At 28.4% G+C, this 23,560-nt stretch overlaps 1 protein-coding gene across 6 annotated transcripts in view; it reads left to right on the forward strand.

The window, feature by feature from the left end:
- The window catches only part of Hdc (histidine decarboxylase), a 54,031-nt gene extending 31,423 nt beyond the window's left edge, over window positions 1-22,608 (forward strand). For 3 of the 6 annotated variants that reach the window (XM_087157476.1, XM_071177648.2, XM_071177649.1), the window contains 10 exons: window positions 1,767-1,910; window positions 2,672-2,738; window positions 3,330-3,492; window positions 5,869-5,939; window positions 7,006-7,025; window positions 8,967-9,065; window positions 10,964-11,065; window positions 15,676-16,017; window positions 19,998-20,084; window positions 22,103-22,608. In XM_087157476.1, coding sequence (XP_087013602.1) covers window positions 1,767-1,910; window positions 2,672-2,738; window positions 3,330-3,492; window positions 5,869-5,939; window positions 7,006-7,025; window positions 8,967-9,065; window positions 10,964-11,065; window positions 15,676-16,017; window positions 19,998-20,048 — 1,059 coding nt within the window. In that variant the 3' untranslated portion in view covers window positions 20,049-20,084; window positions 22,103-22,608. The remainder of the gene's footprint in view (window positions 1-1,766; window positions 1,911-2,671; window positions 2,739-3,329; window positions 3,493-5,868; window positions 5,940-7,005; window positions 7,026-8,966; window positions 9,066-10,963; window positions 11,066-15,675; window positions 16,018-19,997; window positions 20,085-22,102) is intronic. The other 3 variants (XM_016074594.5, XM_071177646.2, XM_016074593.4) reach the window with 1 other exon arrangement.
- The last annotated feature ends 952 nt before the right edge of the window (window positions 22,609-23,560 follow it).

The following is a 23,560-nucleotide window of genomic DNA, read 5'->3' on the forward strand; positions in this document are numbered from 1 at the left end:
TTTCGTCATTACAAAATTTTATTTCTTTGTATTACATTATATGTTTCGCTGTCAAATCCTTATCTACAACTTTTTATTGCCAGTCATAGAATTGGATTGTTTCCAACAGAAAAACAAATTTAAAATATCTTTTATTATCCTCTTTTACAGTATTTATAATACGACGCTATTCAATTAATTAAAATAATTAAATATAAATAAAGTATCTTCCGATAAGTTCAAAATTTAGTATAATAAAGATATTTTAGAAAATAAAAGCAAATGCCAGAGAATTATTGATTGTTCAGTTGCTCTAAAACTAATATTTAAGAGCAAAAATTTTGAAGATTAAAAAAAGAAATTTTTTTATTATATTGCGAAAAAATAAATCAATTTTTTAATTATCGTCAGAAAACCTTATTAATTTCAAAACCAAGGAAAAACTGAGCAACAATTAAATATTTTGTTAACTGAAACTACTAAATTCATTGTAATTTAAAAAAGCTTACAATTTATTGCATTGGCTTTATAATCCAGTTATAAACGATCTCAGCTAGTCAAAACATTTAGGATAAAAAGTTATGGAATTCAATTTGATTACGTAGATATTATTAAGACAAAAAAATATGCATACAAAATTTGTATTCATATCAGACTTTTTTTACTCCTTTGAATTATGAAATGCTAATTGGAATCATTATATTTTGTTATATGCTTTTAAATACGAACCAATTAAAAAAAAACATTTTATTTGATGCATTAATTTAGAGGGAAATACAACATTAGTTTTCAGAAACAAAACTGATTTTTCTAAATTAATTAATGCATAAATTCTTGCATCGTTTCAAAATTAACCAAATGTGTGAGAAATTTCAGAGTGAGCTGAACCATAATGTATTGAAAATTTGCTATAACTTTATTTTAGTGCCAATTATTTAACCATATTAGTACTAATTAATTCTTTTTAAACTCCATTGTTGGATGTTTCGGTTAAACGTATACGGAAATGTGGTGCAATATCACTACCTCTTCATTAGAGTTGCAATAAATTTTAACGAAATCATGGTGCAAGCTACCGTTATTACGGTTCAGCAGTTATTCTATTTTTGTGAGAATGTAAAGCACTCTAACTTGAACTAAATTGAATATGTCTTGAAATAAATTGAAAGATTCATAAAATAGACCATGTTTGAACTATTTCAAAGTCAACTTATAAAAGTTTCAAAACAGTACAATTGACAGCATATTTTTGCATATTAAAAAAGCACTTTATTAAAAAATAGCTATAATTAGTATATTAATTTAAAAAAGTAAATTTTTTGATCTAGTTAAAGTATATCCAAATGAGAATAGGGTATAATTTGTGCTACATATGAATAAAGCAAAGCAACGTTAATAAAGCCCAAGAGAAGGCACAAAAATTAGCATACTATAATTTCGGTTCTATAAGAAAAAAGCCTTTCTCAATGCCTTAACACAAAATGAGAGTGGAAAAGTTAGGAGACGAGCACGTTGCAATAAGTGGTTTAACCGATAGGGGAGAAGTACAATATATGAAAGAAGGAAAATAAGAAACAAGTGTGAGGAGATTAGTATATTCTCGCAAGAAAAAGGAATTTCTTTTAAAACTAATTTTTCTGAGTATCTAACAAATGAAAATTCTAAATTTTCTATGCTTTATTATTAATTTTTTATGCTTTATTTTATTTCATTAATTTCAATTAATTAAAAAATTTATGATATTTTATGCTTTATTTTAATACTCATAAACATGTATATTTAATAAGGCCCATTCTTCTGTGGAAAAAGCTGGATTGATAGGACTGGTGAAAATGCGTTATATTGAGAGTGATAAAGACTTGAGTATGCGAGGGGACAAATTGATGGACGCTGTACTGAGAGATCGAGAGAAAGGGCTTGTTCCATTTTTTGTAAGTTTTTCTTTCCTTTTATAAGCCTTTTAATTAAAAAAAATTTTTTTGCTTCCATAATCTATGGTAGTATCAATCATAAATGATAATATATTAATATATGTTATATGATTAATATACATCGAAGAGCCCTTACATTATGACCACCCTCCATCTATAACAATGGGCTCGCCCAGGCTTTCATGGTTTCTCGCCCAGGAACAATGTTTTCATGGGGCACATTAGGACCCATAATCTTCATAGAACAATCCCTGACGTCTGTAAGCTACTTGAACATAGTTGCAGACCAGGCTCACCCATTCATGGCAACAGTTTTTCCTGCCGGGGATGGTGTTTACCAACAGGATAATGCACCATGTCATAAGGGTCGAGTCGTCGAAGAACATTCCAGTGACTTTCAAGTCATGTCTTGGCCCCCAAATTCACCTGACCTTAATCCAATGGAGCATTTGTGGTCCTACTTGGAAAGCCAAATTCGTGCTGCCACGCTTCCCCCTCGCAATGTGGGAGAATTGCAAGACCAGTTGGTGAGAGCTTGGTACCAGATACCTCAGACTACCTATCAGCACCTTGTGGAATCAATGCCACGGCGGGTGCTAGCAGTTTTGAGGGCTAAAGGTGGTCCTACATGTTATTAACAGGGTGGTCATAATGTAATGGCTCTTCGGTGTATATTATGTTACATAATTAATATCATATGAATATATGATTCATCTAATATCATAACATTAATCATAATATCAATCATTTTAATTTCTTAGGTGTGTGCTACATTAGGAACAACTGGAGGTTGTGCATTTGACAACTTGAAAGAAATAGGCTTGGTCTGTAAGTAAACAAATCCATTCACCATAGTTAATAAGCAATTTCATAAAAATGCTCATTTTATAAAAAACTACAATTATAAAATGTTTCGGTTTTAAGAGAGAAGGAACTTAAATGAATGTGAAATTTTTCTCAAATACTTTAAAAACGAATTCCAAACAATTCTCAATCACTGATAATTAATCAAAAATTTTAAAAATTATTTAATATAAAATAATTTAAGCCTGATAAATACATTATAAAATATTTATGTAAAAAAATATACTGTGTTAGTACATTTCCCAATATTACTTAATAAACTAAATATCAAGCAAGTATTTTTAATACAAAATTGTAGAGGAAATGATATTGAAGCAAAATTATAAGTTTCAAACTGCATCATAACAGAATTAGCAACAAAATATGTTAATTAATTTATAACACTTTGGGATTTTTCTTATTGTATACTTTTTTTAAAAAAATGTGATGTAAAATTCTGTTTAATATTTGCCTTTGTCTCTTCAATTATACATTTTTCAGAATAATTAAAAACAAAGAAAAATAGAATTCTGTTAGTATTCTAAATTTTAAACGGAATTCTGTTTTCAATTTTAGGTGAAAAAGAAAATATGTGGCTTCATGTAGACGCAGCATATGCCGGGAGTGCTTTTGTTTGCCCCGAGTTCAGGCATTGGTTGGAAGGCGTAGAATACGCTGACTCATTCGCTTTCAATCCATCTAAATGGTTAATGATACATTTTGACTGCACAGCTATGTGGTAAAGGACTTAACGAACTTTTGCTTATTGTATAATACTGTTTGCAGCAACTTAACCCCTTAATGATCGGTTAATTTTCAAGAAAACGGTCATAAAAGTGCCTATTTTGCTAAATACACGTATTTGATTTGTGCTGGCATCTAGTTTAAAATAAACTAACTATCTACAATTACCTTAAAAATATCATGGTACTGCCATCTGGCGTGTAAAATAAGAAATAAAATGTTCTCCGGACGAAAGAAATGAATTAGTTTATTCTTATTGGCACGTTACTACTGAACACTCCAGCCCGTCATTTTCACGGGAGCGAGAAGGAAGGGGTTGAGTTGGGTTCACAATGGCGTATCAGAGCATCTAATGAGCATATCCCGAAGCAGTTTTCAGACTGACGTATTCCGACGTGAGAACAGACGACAAAAATCTAATTTACCAGTCTTTACTCTATTTGCATAGAATTCACACTACGATTATTGTTATCGCCTGTGCCAGAAGAATAATTTACTGTAAAAACTATTATACTATACATGAACTCTTAGTGTATGGTATAATAGTATTTACAACAAATTGTTATGTAGTATAATAATGTTTGCAAGAACTTGGTATTTGTAATATGCAATACAATTGCAGCAAATTAGAGCATAGCATGGTTTGCATCAAATTTCTCATTAGTGCAATTGTCTACACAGTAGCATATTATATTGTACACTAACGTTCGCGAAAATGGGATTTAGAAATCGCTCGATAAGTACCATTCGTCATAAGTGCAATATGTTTGGATAACATTATGCTTGAATTATGTACACAAACATCTTTTAATAAGGCTTATAAACGGCCTATAAAAGATCTATAAACGGAAAACCTATTAATGATACAACCTCGACTATCAGTCATTAAAAATGACATTATATTTACAGGAACAATTTTATGTTAAGTATAAATCAGAAGTATTTGGTGTTTACTCAAAACCTGATCTGTTTTTAGACTTTCTGGACATTTTTGGACTTATGGATTTGGTCTAATTGTAATGGACCTCTTGGGGAATAGAAACAACAACAACAGTATTTGGTATTATTAACAAAGAAGTATTAAGTTTAAATTAGCTTTGATGGAGTTAATTTGCTTGTTTATTGGTTCATTCGTACAAATAAGCATTTGATAGTGTAAATTCAGAGATAATTATGGACAAAAAAGCATTACCGGATGGCGCATGACTTTTTTATGCTATTATGCCTGTTTACGTATTGTGCATATTTATTAGGATTTACTTTATTTTATAATTAGCTGAATATCAGTTCTTCGTAAGAAGGAAAAAAAGAAAATAACTAATAAATCGGCACTGAAAGAATCATGCTAATTCAATTAGAATTATTACTAAAATTATTTAATTATCAATGGCGTCGCTTTATCAATTCGCTTGGTTCCACCAAGCAGGCTTGCTGGTATTGGCAAGTATCATTAGAAACAACAACAATAATATTAAAGAAGAAAAATTCTAAATCCCCATTAAGTAACTATTAGAATTTTTCCTTTTCTTACTCAATGACATTATTAATTATTCCATTTATAAAATTATTAATTTTAATTCTTTAGCCATTTGTTACTGGATTTCCCACTGTACAATTACAATTGGTAAATTTGTTATTGGTAGGTTTGATCGTACAGAATATAATATCACAAAATGAATAACTTTAATATGCTAAAATTAAGGCATTCAATTCAGCATTCAACACTATAGTAAATTATTATTAATTAATCACACGAAATAATTAGGATATTGATTGGTATCTAAATGGGAAATAAATAACTGCTATTTATAAATAATATAATAACTTTTAACATGCATATTTACCTTGCAATTTTGTCATATAATGTTTCATTAGTTTATAGCTGATGTTGCGTAACATATTATTTTTCATTAACGACGATAATTTACATCTAACAATCTAACATTTATTAAGCTGTAAAATTAACATTTATAAAATAAAACCCCCAAATTATTAAAATGAAATATGTTTGCACTTATGTGTAATTTTAAGTGCCATAAACATTATCCATTTCAAGTTCTCTGTTACATTAAGACACACGTGAAAGCATGGGCGAAATGCACATGAATTTCTGAAAGTTCTAACATTTATTTACTTATAAAATTAACATTTATAAAATAAAAAACCCAAATTATTGAAATGAAATATGTTTGCACTTATGTGTAATTTTAAGTGCCATAAACATTATCCATTTCAAGTTCTCTTTTACATTAAGACACACGTGAAAGCATGGACGAAATGCACATGAATTTCTGGAAGTTCTAACATTTATTTACTTATAAAATTAACACTTCTTATAAGTAAAATTATTTACTTATAAAATTATTTTTAGGGTAAGGAATAGTGAAAGACTTCATCGGACATTTAATGTCGATCCATTATATTTGAAGCATGAAAACACTGGTAAGATACATTTAAATCCTAAAAGTAACAATTTTACAAATTATAAATTTATTTTATACAAATTTATTTTTTCTCTAATATTTAAAAATCTACTAGCTCCACTATGTTCGGAAATTAATCTTATATTTTATTTCGCTCTGCGGAAAAACTTATAGTTAAATTCTTAAAACTAGTAGAAAATTTTATACGAACATTGCGGTTTAAAAATTTATGTCTAAAATTACAATATAGTTTCAGTTGCCTTCAATGCTAGAATTGTTGTAATATCTTTCAAGCCACATCTAACAAAGGCAACTAATTACGGAATAAAAATATTTAAAAAAATAATAAAACATAAATTCAATTTTTTTTAAATACGGTTTTTGATTTGTGAAAAGTAAAGTAAAAAGTCCATTTTCCATAATTTAGAGAAAATCGTTGATAGGCTCATACGTGCTCGTACGTAAATATATATGAAAAGCAATTATCGCATAAAATTTAGATATCAGATTTTCTAGATAGATATTAGATTCAGATATCAGAGATATTGGATTTTCTCCTGTAGAGACTAATTTTTTTTACATTCAAAAAAATTTAATAATTTAATTTCATTTAAAAATAAATAAATAAATGTTAACGATGTTAAGTTAAGATCTCTTGTTGGGCGATTTTCACCCACTATCCCGGTCCTGAATCTCAACCCATACTTAAAAGCAACTTATGAAGCAACTTATGACTTTATTTCGAAAAGAATTTTTTTTAAACATATACTGTCGCCATCTATTTTATTTTAAAAGAATCTTTAAGTAAAGCACAAACTATGCTCTTTCCTATCTCTGGTTTAAACCGCTATTTGCGTAACTATACATTATTTTATTAGTTATTTTAAAGTAATTTTTGAGTCACAATATTTGTATTTAATTTAATTATGAGAAGGAAAGGGTGCACAAAGGAAAATATAACAATCTTACTCATAATGGGGAAGAAAATACATACATAGCTAATAAAAAGTTTAATAGTTTTTCAACAATTATCTCTTATTTGTTCAAGTTTTATCACTTCACAAATAAAAAAATTGAATTTGCAGGTCTAGCTGTTGATTTCACGGTAAGTCCGAATAGTATAACTATATTACATACAGTATGTTTACATAATAGCTATTTATTATATGATATTCATTATTACAATGCTTCTGTATTAACAACATTCAGAATAATTAAGTTATTAATATAACGAATATTATTTAATTCATCTGCATGCTTAGTGATTCTATTTTATGGTTAGCAATCATAATCTGCTGCCCAGTGGCCTGCCTACATAATATATTTTTTTCTAAAAGGTCATAATTATGCAAATTAGTTTTTATTTTTTAATATTTGTCAATAATGGTAAAATTTTCGTATTGATGAGTGTTAAACTTATGCAGCTTTAAATGATGAAAATTGAATGAAATCAGACAAATTACTGCCCGATGGAGTAGTAAAATTTCAAAAAAGGGTTAGTTCTCCATTTTGGCAGCGCAAGTAAATTCAGTTATTTTATTTATCAATTTATTACTATTATTTTTAAAAAAAATATTGTTAACCTAAAAATAAAAGTAAATAAAAATAAAAGTAAATAAAACTGAAACTGTAAAAAAAAAAAAGTTGAATTTTCTTGCATTGACAGCATTGGACTTTATCGCTTGCAAAGTGCAGAAAAAAGTGATATTATAAAATTTATACTTCTCAATAATTTTTCAATTAATTCTGAGTAAATTTTGCATTTTATCATGAAATGTTTTAAAATATTGTCCTAAAAATTTAAATACCATTTAGTACAAAAAAAAAAAAAAAAACAAAAAAAAAAACACGTTAAATTAAACGATAAAAAAATTAGACATTTATAAAACGATGTAAAACTTCACTTATGGTATAATTTTTGAAAAGATGAGTTTTTCACTTTTATGGAAATTCAGCTTCGCTTAATTAGTTTCAGTGAGAGATAACGGGACGCATTAAGAGAAAATTAAATCTTTATCTTATAACGTTAACTTCGGACTTCAATCCTGACCAAATAATAAGCACCATATTTTCCAGATTGCTGATTCTCTCCTCTTCCTTCCTATTCACACATATTTTGAGGACCGAATATTTGAACCTATCAGTAAAAAAGTGGCATGCTAATTCACAGCTATGCATAACTTCAATATTTAAAGTTTGGTGGAATTTCACATAAAAATCGCATCTTGTACGTCTTGCAAATCTAAATATGCATGAATTTGAATGATAGATGGCAGCATCAAAACTTTCAGAGTTTTCTGAATGAGAGTAACAAAATTACATAACGTGACTAGATTCTATAGACTATTATTCTTTATTTAATCATAATTTGCATTTTAAGATTTAATTGCTTGCTACAAAATGTAATATTTACCTTTATAATCAAATTTTTAAAATTTCTCCATTCTATTCAATTGTAGAATAATATAGACTGCTACAAAATAATTCAACTTAAAAGTATTTTATAAAATACTATTTTTGTTCGAGGTTTCTAGATATAGTACTGAAAATTGCTTTATTGAGAACATACTCCATTTTTTAATACAAACCAATATAAATATTTGCAGAATATAGATATGAAATTTTTGTTTCAGTTTCATTTCAGTTTTACTTCTGTTTCTTAGAGAACTAGAATTTTAATGGTGCTGCCATCTAATGACAAAAATTATGAACAGCTTTGCACAAATCGATGAATTTAATTTAACTCGTCTTCTTATATAACAAGCTATACTATTGCTAGTATAGTAATAATCTTTTCTGAACAACTGGTTTATCTCTCAAATGAATAATTGCAACATCGTAATAGTGCTTTGAATCCCTGTGCAGTACCTAAAGGTACTCCTTTCCCTTAAAATTTGTATATAGAGAGAAATTATAAGATGATTTGTATCTAGCACTTGTGCCTGTCCTTAATTTCTGTTTGCTTAGTCAGCTATGTAATGTCACATTTCTAAAATGTTTGCAATATATTTTTTAAAGTTGTAATACAAATTTTATAAAATCACAGCACTGGCAAATACCGCTGAGTAAACGCTTCCGTGCTCTAAAATTGTGGATGGTCCTGAGGAATTACGGTATAAAAGGACTTCAGAAGCACATTCGTCATGTAAGTAAACTCTTATTTGCCATGTAAATTAACTTAATATTAAATTTGCTGTTAAATGTTACTTGCAAACGAGTCTTAGCTTTGCAGCAGTGGCAGGTGCTAGAACAGCGGTTCCCAAATGTTTTGTCTACGGAATCCTAAATAATCAATCTTCTTCCGACGGAACCCTGACTTCATAATTGAAGTGAATAATGACAATTTTGTACGCATTAACCGTCAAAATACTACTTACTTTTGACTTTTGAACTTTTTTATAATTAATGAGAGAAATGAATTTCTTTTCATCGCTCTATCATGAGTAATTGAGTTTTATGTTCGACAGTTAAATTCGCAGTCTTGAAAATGTAACTAGTCTAGCTAAAAATTTGTTTTTACATTGCTATAAAAAAAGAGCTTTTGTAAATATTTAAAATGGTTATTAGGAAAGCGTATTTCTTTATTAAGGAAATCAGTTATTTTATTTTGATTTGAAAAAAAAAAAAAAAAAACGAAAACAGTGTGAAATGTTATTGCAATTCTTTTATAATTGCATGTTCTTTTCCTAATTTTTCATGAAATATATTGTTAGAAGATTTTTTTTTCAAAATTTTAATTTCTCTCTCTTCGGCATTTTACTTTAAACATAATTTCATAAAGGGAATGGAAATAATAAGTAAAATATGTAGTTCTAATTGTATCTAAATACAATTGCAGATTTCAAAAATGTTAAAGAAAAGTCTTCAGTCTTGGAACTCCGTTAAATCTCCTGCGGAACCCTAGGTTTTCGAGGAACACAATTTGGGAACCGCTGTACTAGAGTCATCAATTGGCTTACGAGCAACAATTATTCCCCAGTTCATAGTTATCATAATATCATATGTATTAGAGTTGTATTCAAAATTGCATTTAGAATTTAATAAAAAAGGATTAAAAACTTTTAACTATGTAAATGTAATTTAATTATATACATAAATAATATCTTTAACAATTAAGATAGTTTTGTGAAGAATATTTTATAAGCATATTTTATACTAGTTGGAATCAATAATTGAATAATCTATTGAAAAACTAAAATAATTTAAATATATCATACATAGTGTTCTATAATTTCCACATTTAGAATTCGTTTTCTGAACTCGTGTCAAAATTATTATCAAATATTGATATCACATTTGAGATCGTAAAAGCAAAATCGTAATCAAAACCTGGATAATCATTAAAAAAGAACAAAGAACATTAAAAAAGAAAAGAACTATTATTACAAACTTAAAATTTTTCTCACTACTCAAATTGATTTTGATGTTTTTTAAAACATCATCCGCAATAGTGATTCGTAAGATTTTTAAAGAATTTTGCTTTTTTTCCCTCACTTACAATTACTTGTCAACTTTATTGTATATATTTGTAAACGTCATGGTTGAGAAGGACTTTAGAAATACAAATTACTGGCGGTGAATGAGGATTGATTGGAACAAAAACAATACGTTATTAAATTATTATAATTAATTTTTATTTAATAGATAAACTAATTGGAAGCTAATTGAAAGATTTAATGTAGCTTTTCACTTTTAATAAAATACAAAAGGAATTTTAATTTAAAAATATCTAGTATTTTTACCTAACTATAAGATTTCTATAAAATCAGTTTTAATTAATAAAATAAATAATAAATCAATAATAATAAAGCAATTATTAATAAAACAGGCTTACAGATATTCCTTATAGTGTAGATTCTTATTTAGTGATTATAATAAAACATATAATAATTATTAAATTATTTTTAGTTTATAAATTGGAGCTATAAATGATTGTCTTCAGAGAAAAATAAACCTTGTGGATGACAATTTTTTTGCGAACTTTGTGTAAAATATTTGTTTTTAATGAAAAATGTTTAACACTTTTTTAAAATTTCCATTAAGGGTATTAAGCTTGCAAAACTATTTGAAACGCTTGTTCGAGATGATGACAGATTTGAAATTCCTGCCCAGAGGCATCTTGGTCTGGTTGTGTTTAGAATCAAAGTATGATGTTTAGAAAAAAATTATTTTACTCATGCTTTCTTTTTCTTTTTTTTATTAAGGTGAAGTTAGGAGAGTCTGCGCACAATTCAACAAACAATGTTTTGCGAAAAAAAAAACTACATAGCTATGCCATGTCCTAGACGTTTGTAGCAATCAACTTGCTCTATGAAGTTTACAAAGCAGTACTACCTTTCTTACAAATACTTAGAATTGCAGTGTGCGTACTGTACTATCTCCCAGAACTTCTATGTGCGCAATCTCTCCTAGATTTACCTTATAAAAATGTTCTGTTATGTTTTTGTTGTCGTCGGCTATCAAGGCAAAGGGGGTGCGGTTGTCCTTGTTTTCTAGTGGTTCCGTCAATGGCGAAGAATTCAACTTCTGCCTCACCCATACGTCACACCCGTTTATAGGGCGGATTCATTAATACATCCACTCATTCACCCACAGATAGTAATTTTGGCCTCAACTAGAGAACGATCAATCACCTATTCAATAACCTCAAAGGTATTGATTTCTTATGGGAACATGGAGGACTTGGTGACCCAACGGATTGAACGTGCACCAATTTTGACCTGAACGATCAATCTCCAATTCATTATCGACAGAGGTATTGATTTGTCATGGGAACATGGAGGACTTTGTGACCCGATTCAAACTACCGTTCTCACAAACGTGAGTCCTGCTCTCTGCCTACCAGGCTATCCCGGCCTTTTAAATGCTCTGTTATATTTCTAATTTATAACAAAAATGCATTGTCTTCCCGATAACGAACTTCTACCATATATTTTTTATTAAAAATAATGTCCTCAATTAATGATTATCACATAAATCTAAAGTTTTTTTTCTTCCAAAAATGACATTGTTTAAGCTTTCAATACAAATACTTCTGTTGGATGCAATTTTAAAAAAAAGATATTCTTCTTTTAACTTCTCCAAAATTAAAAAAATGTTTTCATTATTTTTGTTTGAACATAATTTTTTTGAGATTGCAAAGCACTTGATAGAAATTTTGAAAAATAGGCACTTTTGACTGAATATATCTTTGCATATCTTGAACATATCTTGAACCTATTTTTAAAACTATATAAAATTTCTTTTATTTTTGCTCGTTTGATCATTCTTATATTTTATCTAACATTGTTTTTAATTAAAGTTATTGTTCTATAAAGTTAAATATTTAACTTTCAATAAATTCGTCACAATTCAAGAAATTTTTTTTAAAAAAAATGAGATTTTCCTCTCGGGAAAAAAAGGAAAGAACAAATTTTAAAACTTTTGAAATATCTGAAAGTTGAGTAATAATTTTTTTTAAGATTCAGATTTCTTATAAATTTAATAAAAGTAAATTAAAACTGTGTTTTCCTCTGATTTGTTTGAGATAATACGTATGCCTAAATAGAAATCCAAATTAGTTTTTATTTTGCATGTCTTATTGTTTTTAAATTATTATCAATAGTTATTATTTGTTTAAGGTCATCGACCTATTATGTTAAGTAATTCTTTTATAAATTCAGCGCTATATAATGTTATTTTAGTCAACAACAAAATTTTTCAAAAACGAGTTATTTTCCCTCTCGAAGGAAGAATAGACAAAATCCATTTTTTTAAATTTGTATGATAATGTTTAATCAATTTCAGAAATTCTTATAGATTTAATAAAAGTGAATTAAAACTCGAAGAACTGTTCTGATTTCTTTTTTTTTTTTTTGTGTAATCATTTAAGAAACAATAGCAAACAATTTCATTCTATAAGGTTATCGTTCTCTAACGTTACAAAACAACTTCAACTTATAACAATTATTTTTAACTCAAAAAGTGTCTTATGTAGACAACGATTTTGAAATGGAAAAGTAGAAAATGATTTCGAAAGCTGAATCGTTTATTTAGAAAACGCTTTATCACTTTTCTCTATCTAAATCACACACACACTTATAGATTTTACATAAATAAGATAAGCTCTTAAATTTTGTGTGTAAAAAATGATATTATAGCAATGCTATTTAAGCTTATTTTATAAAATAACAGTTCAATGCTGAGTTCTATCATATGATATTAGTTTTAATTCAACACTTTCAATTACTTTTGAAATTAATTCAAAAATAAAATATAATGCTATTCAGAAAATTTAAAAAAGAAATTATCCAATCAGCCTTAATTAGTAATTTTCTTACTATCGTTTAAATTGAATTCCCCACTCTTATTTTATTACTCTTGAAATAAATTCGAAAATGAAATATACTGTGATTGAAAAATATAAAAAAAGAGTACTTCAATTAAATATCCATTAGCTTTACCCACCACGAATTAATTAACATTAGCTTTTATCATTTAATGAATGATCTTTTCTTTGTTTTATCTTTATTTAAAGTATTAATGAATTTAAATTTAGAAATAGTATATTATTGATTGTACAAATAATATACTATATATAAATATATATATATATATATATATATATATATATATATATATATATATATATATATATATATATATATATATATATATATATATATATATATATATATATATATATATATATATATATATATATATATATATATATATATTATTTCTATTATTTAAATTCATTCAAGCAAAGTAAAATAATGCAAGGATATGCTTATAAAAAAAAATTGAAAAATCGATCTTAGATAAATTTTTATCACCTTTTGTTATAATGATAAATCAGAACATTAAGTTTTTTTTCAAATTTTTTTTTCGTTAATGTAAAAGTAAACTTAAATCAACTGTCATCTTACAACTGCAGACTCCTATGAGGTGAAAAAAGGTCTGCGATCCACTTTTTTTCCCCCCACAAAAATAAATTCTACTTTCTTGTAGACGCCGTTTTGACTCAACTCTTATTATGTACACTACTAAATCTCGAATCAAGACCGGTTCTAAACCGGCGAGGAAGACAGAACATTTTGTTCCCTGAAGAAATTATATGATGTGAACTTACATGACCTTACAATATTTGATCTAAGAGATGTATAGTTAAATATATTTTTTAACGTAATCTTAGGAATCAAGTGGCAAGTCGCAAAAATAGAGTTTTAGCTTTAAATCGATAATTTAAGAAATATGATGATAAATATCAAAAATTAAAATTGAAGTCTTAAATAAAGGATTTCTATTGATATTATTAGTAATAGTGAAAGCTTAATAATAATAGCAATAGATTATTAATAATTGTACCATCATTAATAATGGTTGTCTGTAGCCGGATTTAATTAACGAAAGGTGAAGCCAAAATTAAACTCTAGTAGGCAGGTAATTTTTATATGTGTTAGTTTTATACTAATATTTTTTTAAATGTTAGAAGTTTATTTTGAATTTGTTTAGGTATCAAAAAGTTTGCTATGAAAGCTAGCTTATCTCAATGCTTCGTATAGAAATTCCCTTGTCTTCTGTGTTGGGTTCAGAGTTACTAGACTATTGAGTTGAACATTGATATTTGTAAACCCAAAAATAGGTTGAATGTTCAAGGGCTGTTATAGCCCTTTGAAGCAGATGGACATCGATGTGCCTTTCTATATATTTTTTTCTAACTCACCAATTAGTATCCAAAATATATTTTGGCTTATTTTAATTAAAATAAAATAGTCTAGTAGTTACTAAAAAAGGTTAGATTATCGAAATTATATTTGTTCTAAAATACAAAATCCAAAAAAAAAGTAGTTTGAAAAAAAATAATTGAAAATTCATATTCAAAAATTTATCAATTTCTGATTTTATAAATTAAGGAAATTTCAATGATGAATTTAATTAATGAATTTCAATGATGAGTTTCTCTTAGATCTAAATAATTGTAAATAAGTAGAAATTTATAAAAAAAACAAACATTGTTTGGAAGTGAACCGTGTTAGAAAGATCTATAGAGCAGAAAAAGACATTGATGTTTTATTTTGTATTTCATAACCATAAATTATTAAAATGATAAATATAATATTTTTCAAATATTTTTACTTAAATTAACACAAAATAATCTAAAGAAGTAGAAAAAATGTGTTTAAAAAAAATCTGAGTCAAGGGTTAAAGTATGTATGCGTGCTTTTAGTTGGGTAATATGGGTGTTAATATTTTAGTATTAAAGTCTTTCTAAACTGCATTGAATAATTTTATAACATGTAATTTCTATCCGCTACGGTTCTGTTAAGACTAATTTGAATTCGTCTAAATATTCTCTCTGTACTAAGCGTATGTTTGATTTACAAACTAAGTCATTTCAAGAACTAGTGTATATAGGCATCTAGATTAATGACACTTACATTATATTGTCTCGTATCGCAACCAATTAATTCCCTCATATATATTTCAATGCGAGGTTTGCGAACTACTAATTACCTAATATGTACTTCATTGCAAAATTTGTATATTACCAACTGCATCGTACATATTTCAATGCGAAATTTACAAAATACCAATCACTTTATATGTATTAGAATACAAAATTTGCAATCAACCAATTGCTTCACATGCATTTTAGGGCAAAATTTGCAAACTTTAATTTCCTTACAGATATTTATATATATACAATGTAAAATTGCTACTTGAAAATTGTATTTTACTAACGTACAAATGTTATTTTATCCTTATAAAAGGGTGAAAACGAGCTAACCGAAACACTTCTGAAGAAAATAAATACCAGTGGAAAACTACATTGCGTTCCTAGTTCTCTTAAGGGTAAATATGTCATCCGTTTCACAGTCACATCACCTCGGACAACATTCCAAGACATCCAGAATGACTGGACCTTCATCCAGTTAATGTGCAGCCAAATCTTAAACGAATCACCATCTGGAAGACGTCCTCTGTCCATAGCCGAGATCAAGAGGCGGAACCCTTCATTTGGTACTAGTCTACTTCTGAGCAACAGTCCTATGACTCCCAAAGTTATGAATGGTAGTTTTGTCGCAATTTTCGAAGCAGGAGATGCTTTGAAGGTAATAACATTTCCATTTATTTAATCTGTTTGGTAAATGGTCAATCTTATACGAGGGTTAACTTGATTTTTCTTGGAAGTTCAAGTTAAGCTTTGTAAACTGAGGAACAATTCATTCGGTACTAGTCTACTTCTGAGCAAAAGTGCTATGGCTCCCAAGGTTAGGAATGGCTGTTTTGTCACCATTTTCGAAGCGGGAGATGCTTTTTAGACAAATATATTTCCATTGATTTAGTTCGTATGGTAAATGGTCTATCTTATACGAGGGTTCATTTGATTTTCCTGGAAGTTCAAGTTAAGCTTGTAAACTGAGGAACAATTCATTCGCTACTAGTCTACTTCTGAGCAACAATCACGTCTCCCACAGTTAAGTTATAAATAGCAGTTTTTTCACCATTTTCAAAGCAAGGGATGCTTTTTAGACAAATATATTTCCATTGATTTAGTTCGTATGGTAAATGGTCTATCTTATACGAGGGTTCATTTGATTTTCCTGGAAGTTCAAGTTAAGCTTGTAAACTGAGGAACAATTCATTCGCTACTAGTCTACTTCTGAGCAACAATCACGTCTCCCACAGTTAAGTTATAAATAGTAGTTTTTTCACCATTTTCAAAGCAAGGGATGCTTTGAAGGTACTAATATTTCCATTTATTTAATCTCTTTGGTAAATGGTCTATCATCTTATACGAGGGTTAATTTGATTTTCTTGGAATTTGGCGGAACAGTTCAAGTTAAGTTTTGTAAACTGAGGAGTAATTCATTCGGTATTAGTCTACTTCTGAGCAATAATCATGACTCTCGAAGTTAAGTTATGAATAGTCAATATAATAGTTATAATTAGTAAACTGAGAAACAATTTATTCGGTACTAGTCTTCTTCTGAGCCACAGTCATAACTCCCTAAGTTTAAGTTATGAATAGCAGCTTTGTCAGCATTTTCGAATAAAGAAGTGATTTGAATGGTATTTCCATTAATTGAACCTGTTTGGTCATCTTATACGAGGTTACCTTATCTCAGTTTGGTCACTTTATATATACGATACATATTATCGATCCCCTTATACGAGAGTTACTTAGATTTTTTTTAAATTCCGCCAAACAGTTTATTTTAAGCATAGTAAACTGATGAACTCTTCATTCGATGCTAGTCTTATTCTGAGCAACATTTCTATGACTCCCCAGGTTAGGAATAGCAGTTTTGTTACAATTTTCGAAGTGGGAGATGCTTTGTAGACAATTATATTTCCATTGATTTAATTCGTATGGTAAATGATCTACCACATCGTACTACCGTTATTTTGATATTTTTTTGGAATGCAGTTAAACGGTTCAGGTTAAACTTATAAAATTGAGGAACCCTTAATTCGATACTAGTCTATTTCTGAGTAACAGTCATATGATCCCCAAGTTAGGAAAAGTAATTTTGTAGTCAGTTTCGAAGCTAGAGAGGCTTTAAAGGTCTTTATATATATACTGTAATGAGCACAGCAGTTCGTATCGATTGGAGATGAACAAAACAGTCCTTAGGACTCCAAAAATTTATTGGTAGAATCTTCAAGAAAAGACAGCAATTTTCAGCACTTAATTGCAGCATGGATAATTGGCTAGTGCACAACAAATCACCGGCTCTGAAACTTCAAACTGTTCACAAGAGACCCGTAAATCAGATTACTATTGAGGTCACAAAAGGACTAATGTTCTCTCTACTTTACTGCGAGGCACACTCCTATTAATATAGGGCTGGCGATGGACACAAGAACTTTCGGCATAATTCTTGACAATTCTTGTAAAACTCCGTAAATATTAGTCGTATCGCTTTGAAACTCAAATTTTCCAGAACTATCATTTTGTTGCAAAATGGTCGCTAAGTATCGCCAAGTAGCCAAAATTATCTCCAAGTCGACAAAAATGTTAAGTGTACCCAAATGAATTTTCATATCTACATACTAAATTGTATTACATTCATTTATCTACTAATTAGTTTGGTTTTTATTAATTAGTTTGGTTTTACCTGATTAAAAGCTTCATTCACTTCAAAAGTACATAAAAGGTAAATAAAAATGACTTGTGAAAAAATGAGAACATGTGAGTCAGACTTGAATAAAAAGAAACAAGAGTGATTTGAAGCGTAAAAGTTAAAGTTGTCAACGAAAAATGGAAAAATAAAGAGGATAAACCTCAAAAATAGAGAGTTTCTCTTCTTTATTTTCCCATTTTCCATTGACAATGTTTTATATTTCAAATCACTTTTGTTTCTTCTTATTCCTGTCTGACAAGTCTTGAAAATGGGCGCCTATTTTTGAAGCGCTTGAAACAGGTCGATTTTTATTTACCTTATAAATATCTTTGAAGCGAATGAAGCTGTAACAGGTAATATTTTACCGCGTCAGTTTCTTCGAAATATTTACTTGATAGTTTGGTTTTACTTTATCCATGGTAACAGTTCTATTTCCTTCTCGTGTAAAACTATATGAACATAGATGTTAACATTTACTAGTTTAACAAATAGCTTTTCCTAAAACAAATTCGGGAAATCTTTGTCTATGTAAAAAAGATAATAAATTTTGCTTTCAATAAATCAAACTATTGGAGCCATATTTCTCAGATTGCCGCCACCTCCTGTATTTTGAATGTTAGAAATCGGAATCCATCGAATAAAAAGGGGAGGCTTATTCAGGGACAATGCGTTTTCATGTCTGAATTCGTGACTTAAAATATCGTCAGCACTAATTAATTAGCATGTTTGAGGTCATCCCCTCGAATCATTAAGATTGAGTCCTAGAAGATAAAGATTCAATCATTAGATCAAAAATTATTCAGGGTGGTCCATATTTCATTTTGCGTACTGTTCAGTAACATTTCTACTTTTTTTTTTTATTTATTTAATTTTTTTGTTTGTTATTATTTTAGATGATTTGGAATAAATATGTAATTATTAATTCCCTTGTGTAAAACTGAAAAAAAAAAATTAAATTTCGTTTGTATAATTGCTATTCTATGAATTAATTAAAAATAGGTAAAAATTTATCTCGCCCTACGAGCAAATTTGAATTCAAATTTAGCAATGCTAAGTTTTTGTTTCACAGTTTCTCAAAACGCGATCACTACTTTTTAGTTTTCAACTTCTGTCAAACAAAATCATGACATTTTTTAATTGTTTCATTAACTATTAGACTAATCATATTAGACTCTATTGTTAAAAATCCCAAAAATGCAACTCGGTTTATGCCTTTTATTTGTTTATTACACGTTGATCTACATTGCAACAACCTTACGCAGACTTGTATTGTTTACATTTTCTAAGGAAACTCACCTCGCTTTATGTGTTTTATTTGTTAATCACACGTTGAGCAATGTTTAAACTATGTATAAGCTTGCTTTATTAGTATTTTAATTAAAATGCTAACTCATTTTAAATTTTTTATTTTATTATAACATGTTATATGAATCTGCAACAACAATGCGAAGACATTCACTGTTAATACTTTAATATAAATATTAACTCATTTTATTTTATTTTTTAAATCTTTACTACATTTTTCAGCTGTTTAAAACTTCTGAAGCTTCTTGCATTTTCACAGTATTGTCAACCTTTTTCTTAAATTTTTGTTTTTAATTAGCTTATTTTTCTTTAAAAAAAAATCAGATTTTCGGTCAAGCTCAAGTTTTTCTCCTACGGCGCCACAAAAAACTTTTTCTTAAATTCTTATTTTTAATTAGCTTATTTTTTCTTAAAAAAAATCAGATTTTCACTCAAACTCAAGTTTTTCTCTTACGGTGCCACAAAAACCTTTTCTTAAATTCTTGTTTTTAATTAGCTTATTTTTTTAAAAAAAAAAACAGATTTTCGGTCAAGCTTAAGTTTTTCTCTTACCTGGCCACAAAAGCTTAATTATTTTTAAACCAATAATTGTAAAAGTTTACGGTGTGAGTAGTAGATGTGTGCGTTATTCTCAAAATTTCATTTTTATTTCACAATAGGTAGGAAAATGGAGATATCCCGTTAGAGCTAGATCGGCATCAGTCTTTTAGCACTTTTTTTTAGGAATTGCGCTCTCTAAAAAAAAGGTACGATAAGATTTTTATTTATCTAAGAAACTGAATTTTATTTAATCTAAGGAAGTTAAACTGCACCATGCATTATTTAATGCATGGGGCAATGATTATGAAATATTTTACATTTAGAAATGATTGCATATCAAAACACTCTGTGGATTTCATTTTTCCTACCTTCTAAAATTTCATGAATTATTTAAAAATATTCAGAAGTATTTATTAATATAAGGTTAAAAAAAACTCACCTTTAATTCTAAATAACAAAATCTAAAATTCAAAGAAAATAGATTGAATGTGTTTCTCACTATTTACGCTGGTATCACGTTTCAGGAGCTCGTCAGGTATCGGATTTTAAAAGTTTTCAATGCTTAGAAAATCATTCAATCGCTATAAAATGCTTAAAATTTTCCGTTTAGTTGATCGGTTAATTTAAACTAGCTAAAATAATTAAATTAGTTCAAAAATTAGCTTGACTGCTTGATGAAGTTGAATAAGATCGATTTCCAAGAAGAACCTTTCACCATCTCTCGATATTATCCAAGTGGACTCAGAAATTGTATAAAGTATGAATAAATCAACAAATCCAGCTTAATACATTTTTATCTGACGTTTTCCGTTTATCACAAATTTTCCATTAATTTTTGTTATCTTTATGAAGAGAGGGTGAAAAAAAGTTGTTTTTTTAAAAAAATTTTTTTTTAATCTATTATTTATCTGTAATTTTTTATTGAATTTAATAATAGTTTTAATTTCATTTTAATATTTATTTATTTTCATTTTAATACTTTTTTATTTTGTTTAAATAAAATTTTACATTAAATTTCATTTTTATTATTTATATTGTACAAAATCGTTTCATAATCCCTGCTCTTATATAATAGTTTTGGAATCATTGCAAAATGAAGGAACACTAGGGGATTAATGATAAATTTTATTGGAAAAAATCAAAAGCTTTATTAAGTCAGACAAATCATTATCAATGGCAATTTCTATAATGGCTGAATTAAGAGCAACAGAATTAGTTTGACAACTGGATAAAACTGAATAAGATCGATTTCTAAGAAGTCCCTTTTTCCATCTGTCTATATCATAAAACAACCAAACTAGTTGTAATGCTTAAAAGCTTATATTCCCTGGTATTTACCTATGTAATGATCCTCCAGATTTTCGCAAAGCTTTTGTTTTACACTTAGATATTTATTTATGTTTCCTGATATGTATTTTTTTCTGTGTCATATATTTTAATTTTATAACAGTCATTGAACAGCCAACCCAATTTACGACTACTAATGATCAACAACGTAGTCATGCAATTTTGAACCCAATCTAGAAGACAAGTATTGGGAGAAATTTGTCTTCGTGGAGGACTTTTTAACTGGTCGATACGAATTCCACATCTAGCTTGCACCGACCAGAGTGCTGACGTATAATATCCTCATTGGTAGACGGATCAAGGGTTAGAATCCCCTTGCCGTCAAGCTAACCGCGGAAAGTTTTCATGGTTTTCCTTTCCATGCAACGCAAAGCCATATATTGTTGAGAATGATTAAAAAAATTCATGTTAAAAGAGCTGAATACGAAATACCTTGCATAATATTATTATTTCTAAAATTATTCTGGCATAAAATTTTAACTAAATTTTTTGTTAAAAATTTGGTTTAACTCCGTGATGTGCATATTCTTTTCGAAACTTCATATATCAATGATTGTTCATAATGATTATAAAAATTCATGTTAAAGGGGGTGAATCCAAAATATCCTGTGAATTTTTTTTGCATTGAACTTTTATTTTAATATTTCTAACATTAACTTAGCATAAAAATTTAAATATTTTTTTTTTGATAAAATCTTTTTTTAATATCCTGATGCCTACGCTTTTTTTTTATAACTTCATATATATTGATAATGATTCTAAAATATCATGTTAAGGGCAGTGAACACGAAACATTTTGCGCATTGAATTTTTACTTTATTATTTATAATATTAACCTAGAATTTTGAAGAAAATCATTCTTATTTTGTTATTTCAGCGTCATTTTTACAAGAGTTTTATTGCACTTCTCACACTTCCGCACCTGATACCCGTAAGTACTAATAATTTATTTCTCGCCCTCATGCTGCTTATTCAGGAGTTTTTAGATAGGAACGGGACTTTAAGAATTGCCAGCAAGGATTCACCAGTCTTGCAAAGAAGGCTCAAGGGGCTCATCAGAGGGCAACGGCAGTACAGTCTGGACTCCCACATAGACTTGATGGTGGCTGCCAACTCAGACAAAGAGGATAAAACTTCAAAAAACAGTGTTCCAGCCATCGAAGAACTCAGCCATGGACAGGATGCAGAAGAGGATACGCGTTGTACCAAGTGTGGACAAGTGCTCTCCACAGAGTAATTTAATTTAGTCATGACTATTATCATTTGCAATTTTTTTCTCTGTATAATTTATGGAGATATATTTTAATGCGTTGCATGTAGTTGATATTTTTGTTGTTGTTGCTTTTATCATCATATGCTTTTTAAATAAATGTTGCAAGCTGATATATTGCCTCTTTCATATTGCAGTCTGCGATGTAAGACGATTAGAGTACGTTTTTGTTTCCAAAATAATGTGGATTTTCTTCCTACGTTTTGTGCCATTTTCAGAATTAACATACATGGCTCTAGCTGAAGATACCAGATAGAAGTGCAAGGTTGATTTTAATGTAACAATATTAATCACAAAGCCCAACAAGGTTTATAATTGATTAGCAAATAAACTATACAAGCTTGAAGCAATGTTAAATTTCAGTACTCTAGTATACGCACTATGAGGTTCGCATTACGCAAACAATAATCGTTAAAAGCAAACCCATTAAAATCAATATTGAATCTGCAGTTAGAAAACAAGGCTATAAAAACCTTTTGTAATCGAGGATGAATCATCATTCTCAAATCAAGAATAAAAAGCGTACTCAAACCAATGATAAATTCACCTTTTCAAGATTTATTTTAGATTTTATGATCATTAGTGAAGCAAGGCTTATTTGCGCGATCTTTTATATTCTTTCTTTAACATTTTAAGAGAGAAGGTAGGCCAGATCTATAAGTTTTTAACACAAATAAAGTGTTGACGAGACAAAGTTACAGTGGGGAAGAAAGGCAAATACGAGGCTTATAGTAAAAGCTAAAAAAAAAGATTTTTTTGTAAATTTTTTTTTGTATGGCTTTATTTAATCTATAAGGAAGCAAACTTGGCATACTAATCTTTCTACTAAGTTAAACAAAACATAATTAATCAACTATTCTATGCCAACCAAATGAAAATGAAAGTACAACGTTGATCAAAAGGTTACCTGCTATCTGGGACAGCCTAAAATTGATCTATTACTTATGAATAACTGTTCTGAACTCACAGCAGTACCGCAAATGGTACAGAGTTCGCAAAAAAGAGCTCTTTCATATAGTGACAAAGTAATCGAAAAATAATCTTAACCATATGCTTACTAAATCA

This window comes from Parasteatoda tepidariorum, chromosome 2 (genome assembly GCF_982258835.1).
Source record: "Parasteatoda tepidariorum strain Cologne lab strain chromosome 2, Ptep-v5.0, whole genome shotgun sequence".
NCBI lineage: Eukaryota > Metazoa > Arthropoda > Arachnida > Araneae > Theridiidae > Parasteatoda > Parasteatoda tepidariorum.